At 48.0% G+C, this 22074-nt stretch overlaps 4 protein-coding genes across 5 annotated transcripts; 3 read left to right on the top strand and 1 right to left on the bottom strand.

Annotated features, from left to right (window-relative positions):
- The first annotated feature begins 5350 nt into the window (after nucleotides 1–5350).
- On the top strand, nucleotides 5351–8349 carry LOC120661336 (endoglucanase 23-like). The gene is made up of 5 exons (XM_039940157.1): nucleotides 5351–5868; nucleotides 5952–6251; nucleotides 7046–7207; nucleotides 7319–7594; nucleotides 7695–8349. Exons 1-5 carry the CDS (start codon nucleotides 5389–5391, stop codon nucleotides 8040–8042), a joined length of 1566 nt encoding a protein of 521 aa, XP_039796091.1. The 5' UTR covers nucleotides 5351–5388; the 3' UTR covers nucleotides 8043–8349.
- A 96-nt stretch (nucleotides 8350–8445) lies between these two features.
- LOC120662778 lies at nucleotides 8446–9117 on the bottom strand. The gene has a single exon (XM_039941857.1). The coding sequence runs from the start codon at nucleotides 9115–9117 to the stop codon at nucleotides 8446–8448; it is 672 nt and encodes a 223-aa protein (XP_039797791.1).
- Nucleotides 9118–13971: 4854 nt separating this feature from the next.
- Nucleotides 13972–15947, top strand: LOC120661341 (cytochrome P450 71A1-like). Its single transcript, XM_039940162.1, has 2 exons — nucleotides 13972–15035; nucleotides 15125–15947. Exons 1-2 carry the CDS (start codon nucleotides 14151–14153, stop codon nucleotides 15746–15748), a joined length of 1509 nt encoding a protein of 502 aa, XP_039796096.1. The 5' UTR covers nucleotides 13972–14150; the 3' UTR covers nucleotides 15749–15947.
- Nucleotides 15948–16461: 514 nt separating this feature from the next.
- On the top strand, nucleotides 16462–20274 carry LOC120661343. Of its 2 annotated transcripts, none has more exons than XM_039940165.1 (5): nucleotides 16462–16732; nucleotides 16910–17079; nucleotides 19218–19293; nucleotides 19632–19707; nucleotides 19786–20274. In XM_039940165.1, the coding sequence occupies exons 1-5, from the start codon at nucleotides 16570–16572 to the stop codon at nucleotides 19904–19906; spliced, it is 606 nt and encodes a 201-aa protein (XP_039796099.1). In that variant the 5' UTR covers nucleotides 16462–16569; the 3' UTR covers nucleotides 19907–20274. The 2 variants fall into 2 exon arrangements, with proteins under 2 accessions (XP_039796099.1, XP_039796100.1); XM_039940166.1 differs by having other exon boundaries at nucleotides 19635–19707.
- Nucleotides 20275–22074: the final 1800 nt, after the last annotated feature.

The following is a 22074-nucleotide window of genomic DNA, read 5'->3' on the forward strand; positions in this document are numbered from 1 at the left end:
GTGGCATCTAGGCACGATCGACCGAGCGGTAGCGATGCAGTGCTGTGAGTCTGCATGCACTTAGATGCTCTGCATGCACAGAGATGCATCGAGTAGTCAGTTCGATAATTGAATCTAGCATTTTCAGTGTTCGGTCAGCTAGCCTCTTCACTGTGTTGTCATGTAGGCTTTTCAGGTCCATTTACACTCCACACTCCGGGTATCAGACATTTGTGCGCCTATAAATACTCCGAAGTTTGTGAACTCCCAGTAGCACTCAAACAACAAAGCTCATTGTATACCCAATGTCTGGAGGTGGGTCCAGCGGGAAGAATTACTATGGTTTTGGGAAAGGAAAAGGGGGAAGAAAGGGAGACCCCATAATATGGGAGGGGCCTCTTGGACCTGATTCCTTTCCGGAACCAGTGTTTGAGTTTCCGCCACAGCACAAGAGTGATTTTACCAATGAAACTCCTCTACGACAATACGATAACCGTAGAGAACCGTGGCCAAAATGCAGACATGGTGAGGACTGTTTAGTGCAGATGTGCACCGACGGGATGGATGGCGGTCGGCGTTTCTTCAAATGCCCACACGCATGGGTAATACTTGGTTATTTTATTTCTTTATCTTCGTTGAGATACCTTACATGAAATTTATTTTGCAGTTTTCAGATGCTCCAGAAAACTGTGGTTTTACCAGATGGGTCGATCCTGCACCAATTGATTCAGTTCAGGAGTTCATCGAGTACCTCCAGATAAAGATCTTTGATCTGGAATGCAAGGTAAACTATTACGAGGAATTGAGCGAGGGTAACAAAGACGACGAAGATGATGATATCAGCAATGCTGCCGCTTCACAGAATGAACCATGCACTATTCCTTACTGCAACTGCCCTTGTCACAAGAAGAAGGGCCCTGCCCCTCCGGCACCACCGCCTGCACCACCTGCAATGGGTGGATACTGCGGAGAAGGCTTAACGCAGTTTGCTACGTGGGGGTACGGCCACTAGGACTATCTATTGCTAGTCACATACTGCATCGTTGTGTTTGTTGTGTTTTTCTAAATTACTTAAGGCATGTTAGCTTAGTTCAGAATCTGTTTACCGTAGTTGTAACGGGTTCTGCCATGCCACTGCATGTTTGATGTGTGTTTCATTAACGTTGTATTATGATGTAATTCTTATGGTTTATATTGTGTAATGTAGTTTTTAATTTTTAATTCTTACCGTTATATTTTATGTGTGGTTCACAGTATTCTAGTCCCCTGAAAATGTCCGAAAATATTAAATGCAAGTTCAAAGATTCACTAGATTGCTTGTGCGTGCGTGACACCTCGGCGCCGTGATCTGTGGCGTCAAGACGTGTTATCTCGGCGCCACATATTACAGCGCCCACCCCTAGGGTCTATTTCTGCAAAAAGTTACAAAAAAGACACATATATTCAATTATTTTGCGAAAAGGGCTAAATTGCAAAAAAAAATCCGGCCGCCCCCAGCCGGGCGGCCTGGGAGGCCGGCCGCCCGGCTGCCGGGCGGCCGGTTGCCAGGGACCTGGCCGCAATTTTGTTTCCTCTTTTTTTTGCAGTTTAGCCCCTGCCGCCCGGCAGCCGGGCGGCCAGGTCCCGGCCGTCCGGCAGCGGGGCGGCCGGGGTATATTTCTGTTAATTTCCAACTCGAAAATATATTTTTGTAAAAAACAGAAATAAAAAATAAAAAAACCGCCTCATCACGTCCTCATGGAAACGGCCCAACAGTTGGGGCCTGGGGATCGCAGGCACCCCGCGCACCGGCGCGCCGCGCCAGGGCGCAACTACCACCGGCCAGGCGGCCACGCCACGCGCCACCACCGTCACCGTCGCTCTTGCGCGCGCGGCGCGTGCCGCGAATTCATTCCGCCGTGACCTGACGCATGGATCTCCGGCTCCGCGTCCGAGCGCCGCGGCGCCGCCCTCCTGTGCGGTGCGCGCGGTGGTTCACCCACTCACCGGAAGCGCCGGCGGGTCGGGGGGTTGGGTTTTGGCTCGGCGCGCCGCTAAACGCTGGCTGCCGCGCCGCGCGCGCCGTCCGCCAACGCCGTTGCTCCGTGTCACGCCACGACCGCGAGCGCTCCAAAGTGCCGCACGGCTTTCCGTCGTGGACTTCTTCCGCCACGAACAGTTTACCGGCACGTACGGGCCGGGGGCCGAACCGAACCCCTGGCGAGGAAAACACCACGCCCCTTCCCGTGACCTACCTATCTCTGTCGGTGGCGAACTGTGCCGTCTGTGACAGCGTTTAACACCGGCGTTTCGCACCGATTGCCTTATTCTCTTGGCTCGACTTTCCTCTCGACCGTCAGCAGGAGGATCGCAGCCTTTGGACTCGCGCACGCAAAGGAGCCGCGCTGGAGCGCCACGCATGGTGTCTCGCAAAATCGAGGCCCGGTGATGTTCCCTTTTCTGCTTACGTGAGAAAGCGCTTCGATCCATCCATCCACTAGCTATCAGCCTTTCTTTCTTTCTTTTTTTAAGGGAGATCTACCAGGATTGCAACCTTTGATGATCCTGCATGTAAATGTTCTAAGTGTTGCTTATGAGTAGATGAACTGCGTCCATTTACCAGCCACATCACCTGAAAGTCTGAAAAAAAACCCCAAGAGACAAAAAACGCTGTACTGTAGTTTTGGTTTTCTGAGGTTTCAGGCACGACGTCTCATGTCAGTGACTGCAAACCATACTCTCTGAAAACTTCATTGTCCAAATCCGTTTCAAAGGGCGAACTAAAAAAAATAAATTGAATTGCTAGTATTATACCTGTGCTTTGGTGAAATGGCTGCGTTCCTGTCTTCCTGAACGACACGGACCGGGGTCCCCATCGCCATCGGCAACCAGCATTCCTCCTCTGCGTCCCGTTCCTCTTCATGCCAGTGGCAACAACGTCGGACGGACAAGGACTTTGCTGGCCTCCCGTTTCGACAACCTTAACGGCCATCCTTTTCCCGGCAAACGTCGCACCTTTGCCGTATCCATGCGTGGTCGGCTGCTACGTGTCCCGATCGTCGGAATTCGTCCGTATCGATCTCCAACGAGAAGCAGGCTGTCGCGCCTCATCGCTTCGGGCTAACTAGCGTTTTCGCTCGGATCAGCAGGGTCTCGGCGTTGTCCTCTTGCCGGAATGGAGGCTGCCATGGGGATGGCGTTGCTGCGGTTGAGTGGAGGCATGGAAGTCCGAGTTGGACTTGATGCTGGCGAGACACAGACGCAAGGGATGAAGTCAACAGGGGGCAAAAAATGCAATGAGAATTGTTGGGTTCTTAGCTAATGCTATGGTAGGCTCAAAATCCGTATATTCATATCTAACACAAAATCAGCCGAATGTTGAGGTAGGCTCAAAATCCGTATCTAAAATAAAAGGGAAAAGTTCAAAATTTTCAACCCTGAACTATCACTATCATCCGATTTTGGTCCCTAAACTATGAAATCGGACATCATATATCTCCAACTACCGAAACCGTTCAAAAAACGACCCTGGCCTCAACCTAAGATGGTTTTGCTACAATATAATTTCCGAATTTCTAGGATTTTACACCTCTCTCAATTAAATAATTGAGAAAACATAGTTACTATTGTCTAAAAATCGTAATATTTGCTGTGAGGTAGCACAAGAGACAAGAAATCTATTTTGGATAGGTGGGTTACATTAGACATAAAGGAATTTGAATTATAAAATTTTAAAAATGGGTAGAATTCAAAATTCCTTTAATTTTAGGCCAGCTAAATCTTTGCTAAAAATGCATTAAAAATATGATAATTCATACTTTTTTATTTAGTTTAATAATATATTTTTTATTGGTCCAAGTTTTGTTGAATTTTTTGAATTCCTTCACAACGCTCAAATTTGAATCAAATTTCATTATTTCCTCAAAATTCTAATTTGAGAATTTAGTATAAAATTTGGTCCAATAAAAATATTTTATTAAACTATATAAAAAGTACAAATTATCATGTTTTTAATGCATTTTTATCAAAGGTTTAGCAAGCCTAAAGATTCAAGTAATTTTGAATCTATCCATTTTTAAAATTGTATAGTTCAAAATTTTTTTATGTCTAATGTAGAGCATCTAGCCAAAATAGATTCATGTCTCTTGTGCCATCTCCGAGAAAATGTCATGATTTTTAGACAATATTAACTATGTTTTCTCTGTTATTTAATTTAGAGAAGTTTAAAATCCTAGAAATACGAAAATTATACTGTAGCAAAACCACCTTAGGTTGAGGTCAGTGTTGTTTTTCTAACAGTTTTGGTAGTTGGAGATGTAGGATGTTTGGTTTCGTAGTTCAAGGACTAAAATCAGACGATTGTGATAGTTTAGGGTTGAAAATAGACTTTTCCCAAAATAAAATCAGTGTTTTCCTCTTACTTGACATTGGAAGTTTGGAACCTATAATAGGTATCTTTTTTTTGCGAATGTGCCTGAGCACGTATTTTATTAAAAAAAAGCAATATGATCAACACAAACCTTAATAGGCAGAGAAATAATAGCTATCTTGATTTTAGATTTTCCTAAAAGTGGTGTGCACTCGAGGTCTCTATGCATCATTTATGATTTTGACGAAAAGGACAGTGTCCTTCATGCATGTGAATGCTGAAAACAATGCTACTCCATATGGACTTAGTAGCGCCATCGAGTGCGAAAGCCCCTGCCCCTGCTTGGAAGTTGAGTTTTATGGTTCAAATCCATAGGATTCGTACAAATTTGAAACTTATCAGAAAACCATGGAATGAAGTAAAACCCAATGTCTGCTGCTGCATACATCAACAGTGCCAAATTTAGGATCTAACCAGGATGGTCCTACGTGGACTCTTCCATCTTGCATGTGACCACAATGAGGCCAGTAGCTGCTGGTTGCCCGTGTCGGCCATCAAGAACCCTAAAGAATCCTTTGGCCTCACCTCTTCTTACCACCACTCCCGTGATCCCCAACCTTTGTCCTTTAACTACCCCGCACATTCCCTACCAGAAATCCAAGAAAAAACCAGACCCTGAGTCCCTGAGTATACAAGCCCTGCAGGCATTCATCACCAGCGGTTTCTACTTAATATACCGAGTGAGTGAAGCCATGCTCATAGTACAAAATGGTCAGGACCATGTCAGTATGTTGTATGTACGCAGCAGTTGAGCAGTATACGTATAGCTCACCCATACTGAAATTTCCCTATTTTTTCTGAAAATCATACTGTATTTTTCTTTCGAAAGAGAGCTCAATAGTACTGAATTTACCAGCGTCCATCGCCATGGATAAAGAGAGCACTGTATGACAGTTTTTGTCAGTGTGAGCATGTGCATTGTGACATGTTGCTGCCTATAAAAACGCGCCAAAACAGCAGCGACATGCTCCAGTGACAGTGTGAGCAGCGGCGAGCTCGAAATGGCGCCTCGCGTCGCTCCCCGTCCGTCCTCCATCCACCGCTTGTGCGTGCGCATCCTACTAGCGTCCTTCCTGGCGGCGCACCGGCTCGTGCCGTCCTGCTCGGCCTCGTTCCTCGGCTTCCCCGCGGCCGCCAAGCGGCACGACTACCGTGACGCGCTGGCCAAGTCCATCCTCTTCTTCGAGGGCCAGCGCTCGGGGCGGCTCCCGCCGGGCCAGCGCGCGTCGTGGCGCGGGGACTCCGGCGTGTCGGACGGCGCCGCGGCCGGGGTCGACCTCGAGGGCGGGTACTACGACGCCGGCGACAACGTCAAGTTCGGCTTCCCCATGGCGTTCACCACCACCATGCTGGCCTGGAGCGTCATCGAGTTCGGCGGCGACATGCCGCGCGACGAGCGCCGCCACGCCGCCGGCGCCGTCCGCTGGGCCACCGACTACCTCCTCAAGACCCTCGCCCACCCCAGCGTCATCTTCCTGCAGGCAAGCGCGCCGCACCGCAGCACCGTCGCGTTCGTTCGTGTCGCGGAAACACTGAGATCGAGTGCTGCGCACGGGCAATGCAGGTGGGCGATCCGTGGAAGGATCACGACTGCTGGGAGAGGCCGGAGGACATGGACACGGAGCGCACGGTGTACAACGTCAGCGCGGGGCGGCCGGGCTCGGACATCGCGGGGGAAACGGCGGCGGCATTGGCGGCGGCGTCCATGGTGTTCCGCGACGACGACCCGGAGTACGCCGAGACGCTGCTCGCGAGCGCGAGGAAGGCGTTCGAGTTCGCGGACACGTACAAGGGCGCGTACAGCGACGACCCAGACCTCAGGGCAGGGGGCTGCCCGTTCTACTGCGACTTCAATGGCTACCAGGTCAGATGCTTGTCTCGTTTCCCTGCCTCTGCCAGCAGATAGCGACATGATCTCTGCAGCTCTGCCTCGTCACAAGTTAACAAGAAGGCACAGAGGAGCTTACCCTGTGTCTCGCAGTTGCGGTGATGTTACTTTGGCAATTGGTACTTCATAGTTCTCCAAATATTACCCTGTCTGTCTGTAGAGACACACACATCTGTAGCTTACGGGTTAATGGAACATTGTTACATTGCTACCTTGCATCATACCTGGCTCATAGCAGATACTACTACACATATGTAGCAAGAATACCAATGCAAATAGTGCTAGAATTGCAGTCCACAGCGACTGCCATTTCAACAGAGCAACAAAATCAGTACTAGTTTCTATTCCTGAACTTCCAGGACTCCAACATTTAGCAATTTAGATCCTTTCGAGAAAAAAAAAACATTTAGCAATTTAGGTGGACCAACCTCCAGACACTCGCTGCACACTGGCTCAATACTCATGCATCACGTGTCGGCCCAAATGGTAGGACATCACATAGGTGAATTGCATTTCTAAGTGCCAACAGAGCAAAGAGCAAACAACATTTGAGTTTACATTGCTAAACTTCAAAAGATTTTGATTTTGATTTTAGTGTAGTAACTGTGAGCCAAAAACCAAACTTTTCGACTTCGAATACACTCTTATAAAACTGAAGAGAATTAAAGGCTGCTTCTACAGATTCCACACAATCAAAACATTCAGTAAAACAGAAGTTCAGAACTTAGTCAGGCCGGTACCTTAAAGCACATACTGAAAATTCTTGGCAGGATGAGCTACTCTGGGGGGCGGCATGGCTAAGGAGAGCCTCCAAGGATGACACGTTCCTCCAGTACATTCAGAACAACGGCAAGACCCTCGGTGCAGAAGACAGCAGCAACGAGTTCGGGTGGGACAACAAGCATGCTGGCCTCAATGTTCTTGTCTCCAAGGTCGGGCTGCTTACATCGATCTCCTTCAATTCCTGAATGCAAATAATGCTGAAAAATCAGCAGCACGAAGCTGATTGGCACAAGAAAATAAGGAATATAATTGCTCTGCAGGAGTTCATAGAAGGCGAGGTGCTATCTTTGCAGTCCTACAAGGAGTTTGCGGACAGCTTCATTTGCACGCTCATTCCAGAGTCCTCTTCACCGCACATCACGTACACCCCCGGGGGCATGCTCTACAAGCCTGGAGGCAGCAACATGCAGCATGTCACCTCCATCTCCTTCCTTCTCCTGACATATGCCAAGTACCTCTCCAAGTCATCTCACTCTGTCGACTGTGGAGACATTTCAGTTGGCCCTGCAACTCTTCAGCGGCAAGCCAAAAAGCAGGTAGGCACATCTCACACACTCCTCACAATCTGCACTTGTCTCCCTGCTGACAGCCAATTCAGGAACATCCAAAGATTGCCCTCTGAACTTGCATCTGCAGGTTGATTATCTGTTAGGAGATAACCCAATGAAGATGTCATACATGATTGGGTACGGCGACCGATACCCCCAACGGATCCATCACCGAGGATCTTCGTTGCCTTCGATCAAGGACCATCCGCAGCGGATCGCGTGCAAAGAAGGCACGCCGTATTACAATTCGTCTGGCGCAAACCCTAACCCGTTGATCGGAGCGGTTGTCGGAGGGCCAGGGGAGGATGATGCCTATGAGGATGACCGTGCGGATTTCAGGAAATCTGAACCCACCACCTACATCAACGCTCCGTTGGTAGGAGTGCTGGCATTCCTCGTTGGCAACCCTAACCCTGGCCGTATCAGACATTATTGAGCTTCAGAAGTCAGTACATCGGCATGAAGTGATGTAGATATATAAGAGCAGGCGAAGTTATAAACAGGTGGAACAAGCAAGTAGGATTGTGACACTGTGTTTAGACGGAATTACATATTTATAGGAGTGGAGTTTCAGCGACAACAAGAGTTTGTCTTGCACGTTCCTTTTGCCTTTGTTGTTGGATTTACAAAGTTTGTGTGGATTTGTGCAAGTGGCATTTTTCACTGCACTTGCATAGCCATAAGTGAAAAGTTTGAACTTTTGTATTTGACATGAAAGGCTATCAAAATACTCATATCGAAAAGTGCTTGAATGTTTCAAAATTGGGCAGCATAGTTTTAAGGGCAGTCCTAACCTATACTGTCAATAGCTGGTGTTTTTTTGAACCCGTGCTCATGCTTTATTCACCCATAACCGGATCAGCAAGGTCGCGATCCAACACAGTCTGTACAAAGTTCGGGAGGGGATCAGACCATATTACAGGTTGATCCGGGTCCCTTTGTAGACCATAACGAGCTAGTTCATGAGCACACTGATTACTAAAGCGAGACACATATGAAATGCTTAAAGGTATAAAATACATAGCCAACAGCATGCGCAGATCCTTGTAGATGACTCCTCCTGGCGCCTGATCAAATTTGTCTGAAGTGAGGGCAATCACAAGGTTTGATGAATCAGTCTCAACTGCAACACGAGAAATTCCAAAGTCCATTGCTGCCTTCAGCGCAGCTAAAACAGCCTCTCCTTCAGCTGCAAGTGCATCATGCACAACATTTAAATGGCCAGCTCCCGCCAAGATTCCATGGCCCTGACAATCTCTGATCACGAAGCCCCAAGCTCCATCTTTTTCTGCATTCCGGAAAGCCCCATCAGTGTTAATCTTCAGAACATCTGGTGGAGGTGGTACCCATCTCTCCTTTGCTTTTCTTCCCTGACCAGCTATCTGCATTGGTTTATCCTCCGAGAGGTAAGTGTTATCTGCAAAGATAATAGCTCTCCGGGTGACTTCCTCCACAGTTGATATTGTCTCCCCTGCATTAGCTTTGTTTCGATTCATCCACCAGGCCCACATCAGGCAAATCACCTGTCGCCCCTTCTCTTTTTCCATCTGCAAGATATTCTCAACTACATCTCGAGCAGAATTGGCCCTGAGCAGCTGTAATCTTTCAGCTTCAAAATGGAGAAGTTGCCAACATTTTTTCACTTGTTTACACTTCAGGAAACAATGTTCCCCATCCTCATCGAGTCGACCACACACTGGGCATCTTGTATCTATATCCATTCCTCTTCTTGCAATATTCATTCGCAGAGGAAGGCTATTATGAGCCAATCGCCAGAGAAATTGTTTTATCTTTGGAATACAGTCTAACTTCCACACCTTCCCCCAGAGAAACTCATCTCTTTCATTACCATTCGCACTAGAAGAGCCACCCTGCACTTTCTTCTTTTGTTCACGTTTATCCTCCAAAACATGATATGCAGATTTTACAGAGAAACTACCCCTGGGATCATAGTGCTATGCCACAGTGTCTTCATAGTCAGGCTTAACAGGAATGGATAGTATGTCCTGTACATCCTCATCCCAAAAAACATCACGGATGAGTTGCTCATCCCATGTACCAGTGATGGGGGAGATTAGGTCTGACACTTTGCTTAAGACAGTTCTTCCTCTCGGTGTCCTTGGTCTTCTTGTGACCTTGTTTGGAATCCAAGCATCACTCCATATATTAATTCTGGTGCCATCCCCTACCCTCCAAATTAGGCCCTCCTTCAGTGCTTCAAAACCTCGGAGTATGCTTCTCCAGGAATAAGAAATACCAGGTTTTTCACTCGCTACATGAGGATCCCCATCCGGGTAGTACTTGGCCCGCAGCACTTGAGCACACAGGGATTCAGGATGGATCCATAATCAGACGCCAACCTTGCCGAGTCAACATTGCCACTTCCTGCGACATAAACATTCCCAAGAGAGCCAATGCATTTTATTTTCTTTGTCCTGCCGAGCCCACCAAAACCTACAGATCACTCTTCCAATATCATCGCACAATGTCTTTGTTAAATCAAAGCAGGACATTGCATATGTTGGGATCGCCTAAGCTACAGCTTTAATGAGAACACCTTTTCCTGCTCCAGACAACAGCTTCTCCTTCCATCCCTGAATTCTCTTCCACACCCTTTCTTTCAAATATGCAAAGGTCTGTGTTTTAGATTTACCCATGTACACAGGAAACCCAAGGTACTTCTCAGTTCTAGCTTCTGTCCCAATCTCCAGTGCTGCCATAAGGCTAACTTTTGTTTCAGCTACTGTGTTCTGACTAAACATAATAGATGACTTGTCTTTGTTAATTGTCTGCCCCGAGCAATCCTCGTACAATGAAAGAATATTCCGCAAATGCTCTGCACTCCCATTCTCAATTTTGAAGAGTAGCAGAGAATCATCCGCAAACAAAAGATGATTAATACTCGGTGCACCTCGACAAACCCAGACTCCCACTGTTCTACCATCTTTTTCAGCCGCATTCCGCAAGCATGAGAACGCCCCAGCACAAATTAAGAACAAATAGGGGGAGAGAGGATCCCCCTGCCTTAGTCCCCATTGGGGAATAATCTCATCAGTTAGCTCACCATTAACTCGAATTCGGTAGCGGACAGTTGTCACAAAATTCATCAGTTTGTCCACCCAACCATTGTGGAAGCCCAACTTGCACAGCATCCTCCGCAAGAACTCCCATTCCACCCGATCATACGCTTTACTCATATCGAGTTTGAGTGCCGCGAAACTATCAGCCCCTCTTTTCTTGGTCTGCATAAAGTGGGTTAGTTCATAGGCCAGCAACACATTGTCTGTAATTAGGCGACCCAGCACAAATGCGCTCTGATTTAGAGAAATAACATCAGGGAGGACCTTTTTCAAGCGATTTGCTAGTACCTTTGAGGCGATTTTGTACACTACATTGCACAAACTAATTGGGCGCAGGTCTTTCAGCTTATCTGGATTGTTGACTTTTGGGATAAGAACCACCACTGTGTCATTCCACCCACTCTGCATTGGCCCACCATTCAGAAGATCAATGACCTCTCTCGACACATCATTTCCCACTATATCCCAGTATTTCTTGTAGAAGAGGGCCGGCATGCCATCAGGGCCGGGAGCTTTCAGATCCCCCGTGCTGTCAAGAGCACTTTTAATTTCCTCCTCTGTGTATGCCTTCGCCAGCTCCTCATTCATCATGGTTGTGACTCGTATCGGTACACACTGCAGCAGTTCCTCAAATCTCGAAGCTGCATTGGATTGAAAAAGAGAGGTATAAAAGTTAGTCACCAGGGCATGGATGCCCTCTGCATCATGCACCACAACTCCATCATCCCTCACTAATCGAGTTATTTTGTTCTGTCTCCTTTTCTCAGAAGCAGACTTATGAAAGAAGCTGGTATTACGATCACCATGCTTCAGCCAATGAGTGGTTGCATGCTGCTTTCAGTATAGTTCCCGTTGGTTCTCCAACTTCTCCAAACGATACTTCCATATCTCTTCTTTTGCAACACTATCTCGGGATATCACACCTCTCCTACATGCCTCCAATGCCTTCTTTGCACGCTTAATTCGCTTCTCTAAATCTCCCAAGAAATTACGACTCCAATCATTTAGTTCAGACGCCACCTCACGCACCGCGTCACCCACCTTCCCTTCCCTCGCCTCCATATTAGTAACAAACTACACTCTACAACCTAATAATAAGGGGTGCGGTTATATGTCACCGGAGATGATAGTTTCACCAACTATATTTAATGGGCTGTCAGCCCAATAGGCTGGTGCATAGGTTGTTTGTGCGTGCAGTGCACTCCGCGATAAAAAGATCTATCCATCATACCGTAATCATACCCCACATGCAGCGGAAGCGATGCATTAGCAAAGTAAAAAATATATAAAATCATGTGAAGAAATATTCAACATAAAAAGTCATAAATCCCAAACCAAGTATCTAAATTAAATTTCAATTTCACCATAACATTTCTTATGATGAGATCTTCAAATCAAGACTACACTTAACTATTTTCGGAATAATTTTTTAAAAAAATACAAGATAGTTAATTTTGACTATTGCAACCAAATAGTTTGACGATTAGAACAAATGATAGCTTCTTCAATGAGACGAACAAAAGACTATTTCCACCAAATAATTTAACGACTAGAACAAAGGATAGCTTCTTCAACAAGACGAACAAAAATGTTGCACATGGCAAACATTTGACCACTAAATATCACGAACCAATGCGTTCACGTCACAGAACAATTTAGTCTACAAATTTAACAAATAATTTAATATCACAAATAAATTATTCTAAAAATGGATAAAATATTTTTTACATGCTGAACAAATGTACCCACAACAAGAATAAATTAGGCTCTATGAACAAATTATTCTTAAAGACAAACAAAAGAAAAAATGATGAAAAATAGAAACGTATACAAATATTTATGAAAACTAAATAAATGAATATAAAAGTAGCAAACTGAAATATAATAAAGCAGGTAGTATGCAAAAGAAAAGAAAAGGGAAAAGCAAGGAAAATAAGAAAGGAATGAAGAAGGGAGAATTACTAAAAAATTACAAATAAAAGTAGAGCGAAAATAAAAAAAATTCAAAAGTTGTATCACCAAAATAGAAAAATAAAATAGATGAAATTTAATTTTAGCAAAAAATAGAAAATAAACAAAAACAAGAAAAGGTAAATCAAAATTTTTAAAAATAAAAAATGTAAAATAATCAGATAAATATAAAGAATAAATATTAAAAATAATAAAAAAATAAGTTTTATAAATGGGAAAATAAAATAAATTTAAAAATAAAATTTAAAAGAATAAATTAAAATCTCAAAGAGAAAAGTAAATATAAAATAAAAAGAGAAAAATAGAATAATAATTAAAAATAATGTAAAAGTGATGTAGAAGGCAAAACGGAAAAACGGAAAGAAAAAGGAAAAAATTAGAAATGGACCACAAGCAGGCTGCGTCCCTCACCACACATAAAAAGATAAACAATCTACTAATGGAATGAATTTAATTTAACTCTGCGTGTTCTTTTCGTCCTAGCCGAAAGCTGAATGGGCCACATTAGTTCTTCACGTGATTGGTGGGCTAATTTATCCCACGCGCGATATACAGCTTTTCCAAATAATATGAGCAAGTCTCTTTGCCGCAGTGCAGATGATTTTTTTCGTCGAATTTAATAAATGCGACCTAATAAAAAAACAGAATCCAACCTAATCCAGCCGGACTCGGGGCAAAAGTGCAGAGGAATCTTTTCCGGACTAAACGGAATCATGAGTTGTCCAATTTAATAAATACGACCTAATAAAAAAATCGAACCTAATCCAGCCGGACTCGTGCAAAAATTTGACCCGCCATAGGGTTCTTGCCTCTCGGGCCTGAAAGCAAAAGGAAAGGCTACGGAGTACGGACAAGAGGGGATTTCGGACTTCCACCAATCGTGAGACTTCACAGTCGAATTTTGTCGCCTCGTTTGGTTAGCGTTGCGCTACTCGCGCTACAAATAGAATCTTGCATGTATGAAGTACTAAACGATATTTATTTGAAAAATCTTTTTACGGATGGATGTAATTTTTCGTGACGAATCTAATAACGGTAATTAATCGATGATTAGCTACAGTAATGCTACAATGCCAACCTCGGATTGTGCGATCAAAGACGTCATTAGATTCGTCTCGCGAAGTAGTGCAAGGCTGTAAAGTTAATTTTGTAAACTGACTTTATTTAATACTTGTTATTATTAGTCAAAATTTATACTACTCCCTTGCACACACAAACCAAACGGGGCCATGACTTCTCTGTTGAATCCAACCGGATGAAGTCACATCATAGAGGAATAGTCGAATAGACGATAGGAAACAAACAAAATTGCAGTGGTTGCCCGGCAGCCACTAGCCGGCGGCTAGATATTCAACAGTTCAGCGCTCAGTTACCCAGAAAGATTTTTTTTAGACACCGAGTAAATCCGTTTTTTTTTAACGTTGCAATGTTCTCTACAAGCTGAGCAGTTTCCAATCTTCTCCATCTGTGAGTAGTCAGCGGAGCAGGAGAAGATGTCTCCTTACGTGCTTGCCGCCGTCGGCGCCGTGCTTATCGTCTTCCTCTATGTCGTCGAGAACCGCCAGCGCGGTAAGCTCCCACCGTCTCCCCCGTCGCTGCCGCTGATTGGCCACCTCCACCTCATCGGCCGCCTCGCGCACCGCTCCTTGCACGACTTGCAACTTCGATACGGCGGCGGCGGCGGCCTCCTCTTCCTGCAGCTCGGGCGCAGGCGGACGCTGGTCGTGTCCACGGCCGCGGCCGCCGCGGACCTGTTCAGGAACCACGACCTCGCCTTCGCCTCCCGCCCGCGCAGCGTGGCAGCGGAGAAGCTGTCGTACGGCTGCCTCAACGTGTCGTTCGCGCCGTACGGCGAGAACTGGCGCCGGACCAAGAAGATCGCCGTGGTCCACCTCCTCTCCCCGCGCCGCGTGGAGTCGTTCGCGCCCGTGCGCGCCGCCGAGGTGGCCGCGCTCGTCGCCCGGACCCGCCGCGCCGCGGAGGCGGGGGAGGCCGTGGAGCTGAGGGAGCTCCTGTACGGCTACGCGAACGCGGTGATCACCCGCGCGGCGACCGGTGCCGCCGGGGCAACAGCCGAGAAGATGAAGCAGCTGATGGGGAACTCCGAGGCGCTGATGGCGGGCTTCCAGCCGGAGGACGTGCTGCCGGACGCGCCGGCGAGGTTCGTGAGATGGGCGACGGGCTTCGACAGGAAGGTCGACGACATGGCCGAGGCGTGGGACAAGTTCCTGTCCGAGATAGTGGCGGCACACAAGGAGAAGGGGGGCGACGGTGCAGGCGAGGAGGATGAGGACTTCTTGGACGTCCTGCTGCGGCTGAGGGAAGAAGGCGCCGACGGGCTCGAGCTCACAGACGATCGTATCAAATCCATCATCGAGGTCATCCTCGCAGAAATGCTCTTCTCATTTCTCGAGAAATTTCTACTGATCTTGTTCTCCTGATCCGTGCTCGATTGTTGCGTGTGCAGGACATGATAGCCGCGGCAACTGAAACATCGTCGCAGACGCTGGAATGGTCCATGGCAGAGCTCGTCGCCAACCCGCGGGTGATGGCGAAGCTCCAAGACGAGATCGCGCGCGTCGCCACCGCCGATCAGCCGGCCATCGCGGAACCGGACCTGAACAGGCTGGAGTACCTGAAGGCGGTGTTCAAAGAGGTGCTGCGGCTCCACGCGCCGGCGCCGCTCCTCGTCCCGCACGAATCGACGACGCCGGCGGTCGTGCAGGGGTACGAGATCCCGGCCAAGACCGCGCTCTTCATCAACGCGTGGGCGATCGGGCGGGACCCCGCGGCGTGGGACGCGCCGGAGGAGTTCCGGCCGGAGCGGTTCGTGGGCGGCGGCGCCCCCGCGGACTTCAGAGGGACCGAGTACCAGCTCATCCCGTTCGGCGCCGGCCGGAGGATCTGCCCCGGCATCAACTTCGCGCTGCCGGTCTTGGAGCTCGCGCTCGCCAGCCTCCTGCGCCACTTCGACTGGGAGCTCCCCGGCGGCATGCGCCCGGCGGACCTCGATATGGGCGAGGCGCCGGGGCTGACGACGCCGCGGCGGGTTCCCCTTGTCCTAGTCCCCAAGACCAAGACGCTCGCCTAGCCATCACTCTAGTAGGAATCGGTGTGCTGCCACCAGCACCAAATCGGCATCCTTCCATGGGAATTGGGCACCGTGGTTTGTGCATGAACTATGAAGTAGTTGTCTTGTGGATCAAAACTCTTCTCTCGTGAATCTATCTGATGTGTAACAATTTGATTCATCTATTGCAATACGCATGTTCCCAAGTCGAAATTTTCCACGAGCTTTTGTGATGCAGCGTTCCACGGCAAGGTGATGGCGCTAGTGACTAGTGGCCCTGTGCTCCTGTTTTCTCCAGTGTCCTCCCTAGTTTCCTTCATTGCTAGTTGATCCGTCGCTTGCTTGGACGACTCTGCTGTTTTCTTCCATGAATTTTTGCTGCCTTGATGGTCTTTTCTTTTCTTTTCTTTTTGAGATTTTGGATGGACTTCTCTAGTTTTCTACCTGTGTGCATGAATGCACCGTTGAAACTTGAAAAGGTTTTCTCCAGAGCCTGCCTAACGGGCTTTGCAAGATTAATGGGCCTATTTGGGCTACGGGGCTGATCGTGCCTCGTGCAGGCCCGTCTCGTAATAAATGCCTCCAGGGCCGTACCTCTGCTCATCGTTGGGCCAAGCCACGTCTCATCCCGACTGTGCATAATGGGCCGTGGCGAGCCAGGCCGTGCCGCCCGTTGGGTCAGGTCTACCATGTCGGCTAGAGTTCCTTTCCGAGCGCGAGCGAGGAACCAAGCCGTGAAGGCGAACGGTCCCACACGGCAGTCAGCGCTGTTTTCCCATTGGACAGCTAATCTCGTCACGGAGGCAGGAGAGGGGAGGGAGGGGGAGAAGACCAAAAGAGAGATGGGGGAGGCATCGCCGGAGCCCGGCAGCTCGACGGCCGGAGGCAGTCCGGCGCCGCCGCGGAAGGGCAAGTCCTGCAAGGGCTGCCTATACTACTCGTCGGCGCTCAAGTCCCGCGGCTACAACCCCATCTGCGTCGGGATCCCCCGCTCCATCTCCCAAGGTCACAAACCCTAACCCGACGCGCTGCGAATCTGCAGTCTATTCGACCGATATTCGCTACCCAACCCACAAATTATGCCTGCGAATTTGTTTATTTGAAAGAAGAAAACAAAAACTCTGGTTTGAGTTACGCCTGATCTGAATATCTCATGAGGCTATTGATGATTTGGTCTGTTAGTTCCGAACTACGTGGTGGATGAGCCTAAGGAGGAGGCGATGGCGCAGGGGCATGATCTGAGGCAGTTCAGGTACGGGTGCGCAGGTTACTCCATGTACGTGGACAACAGGGACGGCCAAGGTGCCGAGAGCGAGGGCAAGACGTTGTTGCCGTATTGCCGGGGCCTCGAGGTTGGTTTTCCTAACTTGTTTGCAGTCTAAAGCTCTTAAATTAGCTGTTTATGTATTTTTGCCAATAACCCGATGCAGCTGCTGGCATGTGTCTATGTTCTCTTTATGTTAATTTACATGTATAGGAAACATACCACAGCATAGGTAGTTAGTTAGTATAACATAATCGGGGTCACAAACTTCTTCGCACTTTTGATGTAGCAGATACTCGTCAGGCAGCCAATGTGTATTTTTTCTTCATCCTCCCCTTGATATCCTGACAAATCAGTAATCCACATACCGTGTAGGAATAGAATTTATAGCTTTGAAAAGTTATGTGAGCACTAATTCCCCATCAACTGCATCTTGCCAATTAATCACATTGATGCACAAAAGTGCTAGATATGATTTACTGTTGCCATTAGAATTGCTATTCAACAAGGAGAAACAGTATTTTCTTACCTACCTAGGAGGTAAGTTTCATTTCATTGTAGTGGATATTGCTGATTGTCCTTTTTCCTGACGCTGCTAACCGTTTTGTATTGACCATTTGATGCCTTGACCTCCTTTTGAGTGTTTTCTTTTTCTGCCTACCACCAGCAACCATTGTCGGTACCCTAGGACTGGGGTACCCCTTCTTGCTGTGTCTAGGCAAGAAGAGCTTGTAGTTATCATTAACTACGTCCAGCAGCCGAACCCCTGCGGTCCGGAAGCCCTGTTCACCCGACAACGGTCCCGGACCCGTCCTCCGGATTGGGAAGGGTCCGGGAGCACCACGTGTTCCGGAAGAAGCAGGCACTCAGCCCGAACAGCCGGGGACTCCGGAGTCCGGACCTCCCGTGGAGGTCCGGATCCCCGCGGTATCCCGGACCCCCCTTTTGGGGTCTCGGACCCCCGGAATAGTAACCGGACCCCTCACCAAGGGAAGGAATCGACACTCCGCCTCGGGGTGGTCCGGAGCCGCCACGTGTCTGCAAGCACAGACACGTATATAAAGCCGCTTGGTCTCCATATTAAGATTCACCTACCGCTGTATTCATTGCGGTAGGAGGACGTCCGCATTGATGTAGCGGAAGCCGAGGTGACTCTTTGACCAGGGGGCACTATTGATCGCGTATTACCAAGATGCATAGTGGGGCTACTGGCGCCGCCCACGCCGCGCCTGTTAGTCTGCCATAACAGATGGATACGACGGCTCGGCTTCACCCATTATGACGCCTACATAATAGCCTCAACAGGTCACGCCGCAAGCTACGCTCCACCAACGGGCTCCTTGCTGACGGGACAAGAGAAAACCTCCCTTCGTCAGAGGGTCAGCAGGGGATGGAATCATATCGGAGGAAAGATTCATAACCACTGTAGCCATTTGAGTACTCTGCGCAATATGCTGCACAGTCACGTTGGGCCTACTTGTCGGGGCCCCAACGTCCTATGTATCCGCTCCCCTTGGTCTATAAAAGGGGGCGCCCGCTAGAAGAAAAACTTAGGCTGGGTAAAAGCCAAGACCCAGCAGAGGATAGATTCATACACAACAGAGATCAAAACCTCTCCCAGTGGACGTAGGGTATTACGCTCCGGCGGCCCGAACCACTCTAGATCGTGTGTTCTTGTGTGCTTGTCTCAGAGCTAGATTAGCCCAATCGCCTAGTACCTTCCCGAGCACTCCCTCTCTGGGAATAGGCGGGTGCGTTCCGCCACCCGGCTGTGGGTACCCTAGAAACCCCGCGACAACCATCATCACATATGATGATCCCAGTCTTGAGCTAACCGTGTAAATTGTAATATGATCACACTTTTGACTACTTTGATTCCCAACCATCATCACATATGAGGATCCCAGTCCTGCATTACTTTCATGGGCGGGATATTGTTAGGAGACAGTAGGAGACATCAACCCCTATGATTCATGCGAATCTTTGTGTCTCAGTCCCACTGGATATCAAGGAATGGTAGCATAATTTTCCTCTCTAGGCTTCTCTGTCAAACTCTGTTCCGGAGTATAGTATGCTCTCTGAATGCAATCAACTGATTTCTGCCTCCCAATAGGCCAATAATATATTTTACTTTTAGGATGCGCTATTGGACTATGCTTATGTACATTTTTCTAGTTGTTGAAGTTCTGTATATGGTCCTAATAGAAGCGAGAAATGTCCCTGCAGCTATTGGCAGACAGCAGATTGGTCGAGAAAAAACCATCTACTGCTGAACTAGCTCCAGCACATGTTTCAAATGATGGTATGTGAAGTTTTCTTCTTGGTGTTATATATCCAGTGGTTCATCCTCATTTAAATTTTACCAAGCACATTAGTTGGGACATGGATGTACTTTGGAAGCACAGTCAGCTGCAGTGCTGTATTCAAAATCCAATATACGTATATGATCCTTTCTTTTTTCTTTTGAATAAATTATAGCGTGGCATGAGCTAGTTGAATTCATGCTATGCTATTATGCCATATTGTCATTATGATTATGTTTAGGTTTGTCCTGTCTCTTGTATTCTTTATTCAGCAAATCATATCTGTCATTGATCATTCATATTAATTCTGGTAATGTCTTCATGTTTCTTTTTGCAGCAGCTGCTACAGCCCGCTCTCACCAGCAGGGACAACAGAGACCCGCACATTTGGCAAGACAGGAATTCTTGGGGAGGAAAGCTACATTCCATATCTCACTCTTCTTGGTCCCCACTTTTTTATGTTGACTTGCTGATGAATAAGGATGGTGCAGGTTTAAGAGGAGCGCTGGACTGGTTGCCTCAGGTGTTGCCAAGAACCTAAACAAAACAGCCAATTATATCAAGGAAAATATCCAGGACATAGTTTACCCTGATCGTCGCCCACCGAAATAGCAACCGTGCTGAGGGATCATCTATGCTCAGGTTGAGAGCTGGAGAAAATGCTTCATGATGGAAACATTACCAAAGGCCTACCTGACGATTCATCGTTTTACCGTCTCAGCAAAAAGCAGCTCCAGTTTCATTGCTTGAAAGAAAATGGTGTCTTTCTGGGATACCAAATATCTGCAGAACTTGCATGACTTTGTAATTTGCGGCTACATACAAGACCAATGGTGTACATTCAAATAATATGCTGCTTGGTTGAAGTGAAAATCTGATTTCGGTTGCTGTACTGTTGAGTAATTTCAACCGGTCACAGTGGAACTCAATTTCTTTCATTCTTCCATTGTTAAATGTTAACAGAGAGAGACACTTTTTTCTGTCACGTTTGGGATCGCATCTCTTTTCCCTTGTTAGATACTGGGGTAGTGTGAAAATAAAATTAAAAACACTCTTGTAGATACGCCCCCTGTGCACCTTTTTACTCGGATCTGCTCTGCTCTGTTGCTGCCCTCGTTGAAAATCATTCAGAGTTGAACGGTCGTCTGCGCTACGGCTGCCGGTGCCAGAACCCACGCACACCCACATGCCCTCCGGCCACTGTACTTCGTTCAGAGCCCTCATCTCGTCTCATCGCAGGCGCGGAGTGAGACCGGTTGCACCTGCACCGGATCTGGTCCACCGGCTACAGCTGCAGAACGCCTTGAAACAAACCAGTGCGGCGGCGGGTGCTCTGTGCGGTGTGGTCGTCGTCGTCGTGGCGATTCAAACTTGGGTGATGGTGGGGGCAACGGGCGCCCGGCGCCGGCCGGACGGCGAGCCTGACATCACATCAGTCGCATGAAAGATCCGTGCCCAGTAGTGGTCTCCAACTCTACTGCCTGCCACGGCCCTCCCTCTCCATGCCAGCCTCCCACTGCTCCGTCACGGCTGAAACGCCGAGCTCGAACGTTGCTCAGCCATTGCCCGGCGCTCTGAATTTTCTGAATTCTGTCCAGGAAAACACTACTACGATACGAATGCTGGGTGCTGGCTGGTGTCATGCCATACCACTGTACTTTCATTTTGAAAAGTGTTCGCTCATCAGGCGTTGCTGCATTGCTATGAAGCATTGACCTGAACCTGAAGCAGGCCATGATGCACATGCACCGTATGTACTTGAGGCTGCAATCAAAAAAGAAAGGAGAGGAAATATTCCAAATGATTTGCTCAAAAGGTGCGAATTATTTGGCCGTTGTCAGTCGGCACTCAGCCGCACTGCAGCCAGAGCCATTGCCCCAACCCAAGGAAAGCTGCCGGTCTTCCAAATTGTGAGGCGGTCGGTGATCTCATCTCACCCCCTTTCCCCAGCTCCCCTCCCCCAGTTCCTGGCGGCGCACTGTGCCTGCCGGCACACGCTCCTGCCCTGCCACCCACCAGCGCTCGGCAAAGGCATGGATGGCATCACGAGTTCACGACCCGACGCCATTGAAGGGACCTGCGGCTTTGAACATCGAAAAGGGGCGCAAGATCTAGCGGCGAGTGCTGCTGTAAAGCTCAAAAGGAGAAAGCAGGGGGCCCGTCGTTATCTAAAAGAAAATCAAAGCAGACGGGCATGGACTTGAAAGTTTGAAACCAAAGCAGAAAGCACCCACTGATCATATATAGCATCAAAAGATGAAAGAGGCGCCCACTGCTGCTCAAGTCCACTCCTAGGTCAACGGGGTTGTCTTGTCTCTTTACTAGCTTAGTGCGTCTGTGCTGTTTTTTACTTAATCCGAAGTTACCAAATGTGTTGGTGAGCATCCAAGTGGTGCGCTGGAATGTTCCTTCTTGAAATTGTATCTTAGAGCCAGTGGTGTACCGACAAGGAGGTTGTTTCGTTTAGTTTAACCTCAGCTCATCCAGATCCTGATCCTGATCCTCTGCGGTTATGCGGACGCAAGCAGTTATTCGTGCTTCTGCTTCTCCATAAAAAAACCACAAGGCACAAGTTCATAGCTCTCCTGGCTAGCTTGCCTTTTCTAACTATCCACTGGATTTTCCTTCTTTACAAAAAAAAAGTACACACACTAGTGTTAGGACCGCATGTTTGGAGCCTTGTGTTCCTTCCAAGGCAAAGCTCGAGGAGAAGCGCCAAACGGGGAGGCAACGATCACGCGTGTGGTCCGCGCTCACCAAGCGATGGTCCTACACCCACC

This window comes from Panicum virgatum, chromosome 2N, assembly GCF_016808335.1.
Source record: "Panicum virgatum strain AP13 chromosome 2N, P.virgatum_v5, whole genome shotgun sequence".
NCBI lineage: Eukaryota > Viridiplantae > Streptophyta > Magnoliopsida > Poales > Poaceae > Panicum > Panicum virgatum.